Source organism: Nelumbo lutea, chromosome 5 (assembly GCF_056320005.1).
Source record: "Nelumbo lutea isolate HS-2025 chromosome 5, American lotus-T2T, whole genome shotgun sequence".
NCBI classification, from domain to species: Eukaryota; Viridiplantae; Streptophyta; class Magnoliopsida; order Proteales; family Nelumbonaceae; genus Nelumbo; species Nelumbo lutea.
This window is the reverse complement of record NC_142688.1, coordinates 82,166,988-82,175,886: the sequence shown is the minus strand read 5'-3', so window position 1 is coordinate 82,175,886 and position 8,899 is coordinate 82,166,988. Positions and strand designations below refer to the sequence as shown.

Sequence of the window (8,899 nt, the reverse complement as noted above, 5' to 3'; positions counted from 1 at the left end):
GGCTAGGCCGCCAAGTCGTGCCTAAGCCAAGTTGCCAGGTTGCGCCTAGGCTAGACCACCAGGTCACGCTCGGGCCAGGCCACCAGGTCACGCCTTAGAGCTATGGCTGCGCTACATCAACCTCATTAGTGACGTCGATTACCCACTCCTTCAAGAAGCTACTAGGAGCTCAACCTACGGGGGCAGCACTACTGACTTTAGGTCACTAGCTTGCACGGGAGCCTTGGAAGGCTCGACCGGCAGGGGCGTTCATGTAGTCTGTTGGCCGCCTACTCCCGCGAAAGCCACGAAGAGCTCATCTTTGTAAAGGGTAGCTCACAAAGAGGGACTGATGAGGCTTTATCCGAGTTGAAATAAAGTTGGTATAGCTGCTTAGTCTGTTGGCCATCAACTTCCTACATAGTCTTTGACTTCATAAAAAATGGAAACTAGAAAGTGAGAGCTTTTAGTTTCTAAAAGGTGAGAACTTAGCTTTCTGGAAGAAGAAGACTTAGCCTTTCGGAGGATGAGAACTTAGCTTTTTGTAGCGTTTCCCACAGACGGTGCCACTTGATGAATCAATTTTTTGGTGATGTATCAATTTTTTGTGCTAAGTACCTCGTCATTTGGTCTGCTTCCAAGTGGTCGATGACTCAGAGGCCGAAATGAACTTTTGCTGGATGAGGACCTAGATGCCGAGCTGGGGGCAAATTAGGTGCCAAGTTAACTAGGCCGAGCTGGGCAGGTTAGGTGCTGAACTGACTGGGCCGAGCTAGGCAGGTTAGGTGATGAGCTGATTGGGCCGAGCTAGCCAAGTTAGGTGTCAAGCTGACTAGAGGGTTGAGCTACCTATCAATTGCTGAGTTGACCGGAGTGCCGAGCTACCTATTAGTTGTCGAGCTGATTAGAGGGTCGAGCTACCTGGTGGTGAGCTAGAATGATTGTTGAGCTTCGTAGTTCTTTAGAGACCTGCAAGGAATCAATGTCAGAGGACCCGGGGTGGCTAACCCGGCGAGGTCACTCCGATGCTTAAGTCAATACTCTCATAGTAGATTGCGAGCTAAAAATCACAAAGTACGAGAGCTAGAATATGCTTACTTGCCCCCTCATGTCATCTAAGTGATTCGAGATTCCTTGAGGTAACCGCCATGCACGTTGACCACCCTTCGGATCATTCAACACGTGGGCCAACTTCCAAGGATCTTGGGAGTGTTTGGATATGCATGTCGAATTTGTCATCGAGCACATCTCGCATGTCGCTAGGTTGGCGCCTATGGCAGGCCGCCAGGTCGCACCAAGGCCAAGCCACCACTTCGTGCCTGGGCCAGGCCGCTAGGTCGCGCAGAGCCAGGCCACTAGGTCGTGCCAGTGCTAGGCTGCCAACTCGCACCTGTGCCAAGCTGCCAATTTGCGCCTGGGCCAGGTTGCCAGTTCGCGCTTGTGCCAAGCCGCCAGGTCGCGCCAGGGCCAGGCCACCAGTTCGTGCCTGGGCCAGGCCGCCAACTCGCGCCAGGGCCAGGCCACCAGTTCACGGTAGTGCCAGGCTGCCAGCTCGCGCCTGTGCCAGGCTGCCAGTTCGAGCCAGGGCCAGGGCCAGGCCGCAGGTTGCACCTGTGCCAGGCTGCCAGCTCGCGCCTGTGCCAGGCTGCCAGTTCGAGCCAGGGCCAGAGCCAGGCCGGAGGTTGCGCCTGTGCCAGGCTGCCAGTTTGCGCCTGGGCCAGGCCGCTAGTTCGCGCCTAGGCCAGGTCGCCAGTTCGCGCCTGTGCCAGGCCGCCAGGTGGGACACCATCAACTTGGCTAAGGCAAGTTGTTGCTAAAGTGGTTCTAGGTGTCACCTTGTTGTTCTGAGGTGCCATGTGTCACAATATCATTGGAGGGCCAAATCCACCCTCGTCAAAGACCATCCTAAGTAGGGAAGTCACCTCCAAGTTAGGTGGCAATGCTTCTTTTGGTCGATCATGGTTACGGATTTTAAGTCTATGCTCCCCACAGTGCACGTAGACTGGCTAGAATTTATCTTTAGGAAAAAGGAAGAGAAACATGTACATAACATAATGATATGTTTGAATTAGGGGAATTGAGAGATAGAAAAATGAAATGTAGGTTGAACATATAATTTTGGGCATGTTGATGTGTCAAATTCAAGTAAATTAGAATACTCATAGATTCTTAGTTCATTCATTTAGTAGCAATTTGAATATTTTTTAATTCCATGTCTTTATTGAGTTAATATAGATTAATAATATATTAATAATCATGAAATCAATAATAATAATTGATGAAGGAAGATTTGGCCCGACCTCATAATCACTCAACACGTGGCAAAGGCAACAGCTCGGCACAACAGCACGCCCAAGGTGCGAGCTCCAAAAGGAGGAACCAGCGGTCTGAACTCCCTACAAGGAGCCCGAACTCCCCGCAAGGAGCCCGAGCTCTCCCTTAGGCCCCAAGCCTTACAAACACGAAGGGCAACGACTCGAACTGGCATGCCCCATGGCAGTTCGGGACACACCTTTATCCGAACTCAAGACTTCACCTTGCTCACCACTCTAGCACTTCGCCTCCAGGACGCCAAACTGAACAACCGTACCACGCCTAACACCGAGGAAGTCTGTACCCAGGGGCAGCGTACCTGACTGACTTGGGATCTGACGCTTAACAGCCACATTTCAACGGCCACCTGCCACCGCCATCTCGAGTTGCAGAGGCGGCTCCAACAAAGAGAGCAGTGGCGGTTCTGTCCCAACAGAGGTGATGACACCCGAACTGGCAGGAGCGCAGAGATAATCATACTCGACCTCACAGAAGCTTAGGAGTGAGTGTGCGAGGTGGTTATAAAAGGCTCCCTACCCGCCAAAAACAAGGTATGTGAACTTTGCGCCATCTGGTTTTATCTTGCCTTTGAGAGAATACTAACTTGAGTTTTGGAGCAATCTCACCGGGTTCCTCCCCAGAGATTCCCCACCCTCTTCTTCGTTTCAGGCCCCCTGTTGCTCCAGTTAGAGGCAAGGTCGTTGACAGCTAAGACCGGCCGGATTGCGCACCATCAATAATAATAGGTATATTATTATTACTATTATTTAGTAATAATATATTCTTATTATGTGTGTATTGATTTTGAAATCAGTAATATTAAATTGTTATTATTATTATTATTAAATTATTATTATTATTATATTATATTAAATAACATTAATTTATTTTTTATCTTTTGGAAAACTGAATAAGAGAAAAATAAAATGGTTAGCATTGCAAATGAAAAATTATTTGGATTTTTGCAAAACACATTATTGAACATAAAAAACCAATTATTCAAAAATAAGGTCATTAATCAAAGAATATTTAAACTTATTCAGTAAATAATATTTTTAAATTTAAAATTATTAATTAAATATCTATCCAAATTAAAATGGGTAATTTCAGCAAATAATTTTAAGTAATTAAAATTTTCTATTAACATTTTTTAATAATAATCAGTATTATTAATAGATTAATAATATATTAATAATTATTAAGTCAATAATAATTATAAGTATATTATTATTATTATTATTATTAACTAATAATATATTCTTATTATGTGTGTATTGATTTTGAAATCAGTAATATTGAAGTATTATTATTATTATTTTGTTTTTATTTTTACTAAGTAATTAATTTGTTATAAATACGATTTTTTGTAAAACAATTGATATTATATAAAATGATTATATCCCAATTTATAATTAATATTATTTAAATACTTTTTAATTATCATTAATTAATTAACATTCTGAAATAATAATTATCATTGTTAGTATTAGTAATAATTAATTATAATTATTGGTAATAATAATAATAATAATAGTAATAATAATAATAATATAATATTCTTAATTATAGGTACTTATAATAATATAATTAATTATTTCATATAAATGTATAAATTTTAATTTCTGATAATAATTATAATATAAATAATTAACATTAAATATTTATTTTCAAAATAATTAATATGAGTTAATATAAATATGAAATGATTATTGCCAAATTAGTATTTACCATTATGAAAAATTTATTAATTATCATTCATTAATCATCATTTTGAATTAATAATGAGCAATATTGTGAGTAATAAATTATCAGTAATTAAGTACTAGTAGTAATTATTATAAGAAATAATTTTCAGTAGTTAATTATTATCAGTGAGTGATTATTATTAGTAATTAATAGATGGAATTAATTAATCAGAAGTAGTTAACAGTAATTAATTAGTAATTAATAATTATTATTATTATAGATTAATAGTTGCAATTAATTAATTAGAAGTAGTTAACATTAATTATTATTAGTAATCAATAGCTGGAATTAATTAATTAGTTTAATAGTTAATATTAATTAATAACATAGTTTTATTTTTTTTAGGAAATGATTGAAAGTGAGAGCTTCCCACTTCTCACAACTCTACATAGTGGTAGGGTCCACTCTCCATGTTAGTGGGCTCTTTTCTTAAACTATCACTAATCAGAATTTGATAATGTCCAGTGGGTTTTGTTCTTGAACTACCACTATTAGAATTTAATGATGAGAAAATACAAAAAATGCCTTAAATATATGATCCAATGAAAGTAAATGCAAGTTAATACCTTAAATATTGGATTTAATGAGAGGGAATTCAATTCATTGAATATCTTAATATTACCTCTCTTCAACTCATTTAATATCAATAACTGATTATCCTATTTACCCTCATGTTTTATCAATAAATTTAAATATGGAAGGGTAAATTTTGTTTTGAGAAAATTTCAGGAATATTTCTGTGCCTGTTGGTGCGTTTTAAAGTAGTATAGATAATATAGATATTGTTTACTCTTTGAATTTTTCAATTTTCTAAGTGTTTTTTTAAGTATGGAACTTTATGGTTAATTCCTTAATTTTGGCATTTTCACGTCTTTTTCTTTCTGTATTTTTTGAAATGTCAAATTATTTTTAAGGCCGAACATTTAGAGTCAGGACCAAGAAGTTTGCCAACCCAACCCAAAAGCGCCACAACACAACCCAAACCTAACAACCCAACCCGATTGGCAGTTCTATATAGATAACAATGATAGTTTAGACTAATTTACAATATAATATATGTTGATCAAGATAGATTACATTACACATTCACTTAACCTAGCTTGTCTACTCATATGCATAGTAATCTAGCTAGCTAGTCATCTTGTGATGACTACAACTGAAGATAATCAGAGGTGAGGGGGTTAAACACATTGTTTGCATTTGACTCCACCAGCTTCAATTGGTGCTTCAAGAGTAGCATGTAGACTACCCAGTCCCCATTCCCTATTGCACTTGGCATGGGCATCACATATCCAGTTACACCTCCCCATGGGAAGTGGTAAGACCCAAATGCAGGCCTACCCCACCCGAAGTCCACCCTTGAAATAGGGAATTGCAGCCCAGATGACATCACAAAAGCTGGCCCATCCTCCCTCTTGTTACAGTATATCCTTGTCACAGCCGGCTCTGGACGGTGCGCCTCCACCCAATCGATCAACCCCAAGAAATGCTCTTTTGTGGTTGCACCCTCCAAAATCTGATGCACCAAATCCGCCACCCACCTCAGTGGCTTTGTCTTAAGATCCTCAATGCTTGCTTCGCCCAGGGGGATAGAAAGAACATTCCCAAAGTAGGTTGCCATTGATGAATCTGAAGATATTGATCTGTTGTCTCCTTCGTTGACAGTGTTACTTAGTCTTGCCCGTCCATTCACAACAATACCCATCTGGCATCTCTTCACGTTATCACTAGCACTCGTGGCAATGATTTTCCACAGAAACGCACTGAAACTCTCTAATTTGCTTCTTTTGTGTCCATTGGAGGTGGCCTGAGACTGAAGCCACTCAATATCCTGGGCCTTGACGTAGTATATGCGGCTCATCAGATGATCACTTCCGGTGGCCTCTGGGTCTTCCGGAGGGGGCATCATTGTTACTGGAACGTACATGTTGTTTATGGTTGCATCGTAAAACCCAGGTCGTCGGGGATTCAGTAGTGATCGGCGGAAACATGGGAGAACAGATATTGATTTTGCCTGACTGATCTCCGCCCATGCAACTAAGAACATGTTGGTCGAGTGGGCATCGGCTACTCGGTGGTCGAAGGAGCAGGCAACGATGATTCCCCCACATCTGAGCTCAGTAGCCTGTTCGCACCAGCGCCAGCGCCAGCGCAGCACGACCCAATCAAAGATTATGAAAATTAAATAAAAAGTAGGAAAATTTTTAGATTAGTATTCTGTATGGTTTAAAACTTTAAAATGCGATAATTCAGTATCTAAACTTTTAAAATGTGTCAATACAGTGTTGATCAGTTGTTAAGTGATATTTGAAAAAGACACAAATACCCTTTGGGTGTTATATAATTTTTTTTGATCAACCATCCAAATGTTAACAAAAAATTAATATTCCCAAATCTTTGTCTCTTCTATTCAAGAAAATTGAGGTCTGTTAATTTTTTATCAATATTTAAATAGTTAATAAAGAAAATTAGATGACACTTGAAAGGTATTTGTGTCTTCTTAAATGCCACTTAACAATTGATTAACAGCGGATACTGAATTGATACATTTTAAAAGTTTGGGTACTGAATGATCGTATTTTAAAGTTTGAGAACCAAAATGACACTTAGCCCAAAATACAAGTACTAATCAGAAATTTTCCCTAAAAAATAAAAATAAGAAAAAACGGATCGGATTTCATGTATAACTGGAACGGATCCAATAAGAAATATAAAGGTCAAGAAGACCAGTTTCAGACCCAGAATCGATTAATATTGATTCTGGCCTGGTAGATAGGGTATCGGGTCTGTAATTTCAGACCCAGAATTAAATCGATTGACTATTTTGCTCATAAAAGTAAATAAAAAATAGAAACCATTATTTGCTTCCCTAATCAGAAAGTTAATTACCTTTCAAATTAAGCCTTCCCTTATAATATTTTGCTTTGCCCCACTAACATTTCTGCCCTTCTCTGAGTGAAATCACTAAAAATAGCTTTCTTATTCTAGATGTATCATAGAGGAAATTAAATTATATTGAACTATATATATATATATCGATCGGAGATGTAAACTGCTAGTTAGGTCACCTGAACACAAAAGACACCTCCCTTCTTCTTGTGCACAAACTTCCCTTCTACGGTAGCATCTGGGTTGTAGAGCTGGATGTCATGGAGATCCACGTCGGCGTAAGCTTCAATGAAATCCACCCCTCGATTGTTGCAGAGTATCTCCGGCTCTCCGGCGGAATTTGTCACAACCTCTCCGGCAAATGCATAGTAGGAAACAAGGGCTTCAGCCAACGATTTCTTGAGAGTGCCCACCATGGACTCAAAGGTGAAGTTGCTTCGTGTGGTGGGCACCCAACAGAAGAAAACGCCGACGTCAAGAGGTGGCAGCAGTAGGTCGAGGTTCGAGAGGGGCAGCCAATGCTCTTGTAATGGTAACACCGCTGTCACCACCTCTTTCCTTTTCAAGATTACTGTAAATTGGCAACTCTCCATGACCGATTCACTCGCAGGAAGAGAAATGATGAACAAGCTAATTAGCTTGTGCAACGAGAAAATGGAAGATATGTTATTGAAGGTGAGGATAATATATATATATATATACATGTACACCGACTCGACTGAAGACAAAATTATACACACCGGCATTTATTACAAATGAGGCCCACATCGGTTAGTGATGTATTTGCCTGTAATAGGTAACCCAGTCCGATTGTGCAGGCAGCCAATTGGAACTCCAATTTGAGAAGAGTGCAAATACAAATATATACTCACACTCACCTTAAAATTTTAATTATAATAAAAGGTTAATAAGTTAAATATAACCGATATACCTTGTAAGATGGCCTATATACCACAAATAGTCTGAGTCATGTGCCCTAAACCCAATGTTGCCATGAGAGGATATTTGTATACTATTCATGTCTTTTTTATTTATAGTTTAGATGAATAATCCAAAAAATTCTTAGACAAGATGGTGTATTATATAAAGAATTGAAGACATGCTTACTTCAAATAGGGTTCTTTCCCCATCACTTCAATGAGGCCCCCCTCTTAGCACCAGAATTGGGGATGGCCAGACCTATGCTACTATTGCCTGAAAACGCAAACAGAAAAGCAAATAGAGAGACATTACCGGAAAAGAAGTGGGCTCTTTCCTCATCTTTCAATGAGGCCCCCCTCTTATGCAAATAGAAAAACAAATAGAGACAATGCCAGAAAAAAAGTTAAAAAATAAGGTAAAAGATTTAAAACTCCTTTGGTTTTTCATGTAAATACTTAAACTTCCCCTCATTTTTTAAATTAGACTATAACAGTCCTTATTAGCTGATGTAATCAAACAAAGATCCTTTTGCCATGTATAACGACTGAAATCCAAGAAATGGTGATATCTGGATGGACACGGGGAGATGTAATAGCTCAATATATAATAGCTATTCTTTCTAGATTATATACAAGAAAAAAAAGGCTACTCTTTTATTATTTTTGTTTCTTGTAGAACTGGTGTCGTTAGTAGGGTTGTTCATAAGAAGACTCAACCCGACCAACTCGGACTGACCCAATCCGAATCGGCCAGGTTTTCTTCAGCACCGGTCGGTTTTGGGTTGTAAAAAATCATAAACCAATGGTTCAGGTTGGTTTCGATTTTCACATATGAAAACCGAAACCGACCTGAACTAAACCGACTTAGTAGTTAGTAGTTAGTTCCTAGTTAGTATTTACAACATACTTAATTCCTACTTAACTAAGTTGTCTCTAGTTAGGAATGACATTAATGGCAAGTATTGTAAGACAACTAGGCAAGGAATTTTTTTGGAAAAGTTTAAAGAAAAGAATCAAAGGATCATAGTTTTTATGGTCTTTTACACCAAATA

At 38.9% G+C, this 8,899-nt stretch overlaps 1 protein-coding gene across 1 annotated transcript; it reads right to left on the bottom strand.

Moving 5' to 3' along the window:
* Positions 1 to 5,069: 5,069 nt before the first annotated feature.
* LOC148853101 (coniferyl alcohol acyltransferase-like) lies at positions 5,070 to 7,604 on the bottom strand. Its single transcript, XM_088942607.1, has 2 exons — positions 7,107 to 7,604; positions 5,070 to 6,163 (listed from the first exon to the last, which is right to left on the bottom strand). The coding sequence occupies exons 1-2, from the start codon at positions 7,518 to 7,520 to the stop codon at positions 5,189 to 5,191; spliced, it is 1,389 nt and encodes a 462-aa protein (XP_088798733.1). The 5' UTR covers positions 7,521 to 7,604; the 3' UTR covers positions 5,070 to 5,188.
* Positions 7,605 to 8,899: the final 1,295 nt, after the last annotated feature.

Excerpts from the sequence above, each read along its gene's own strand:
- LOC148853101 (XM_088942607.1), bottom strand. The coding sequence starts at position 7,520 with ATGGAGAGTTGCCAATTTACAGTAATCTTGAAAAGGAAAGAGGTGGTG. Across the intron at positions 6,164-7,106 it reads GAGGTGTCTTTTGTGTTCAG|GCTACTGAGCTCAGATGTGG; the intron begins GTGACCTAACTA and ends TGGTGCGAACAG.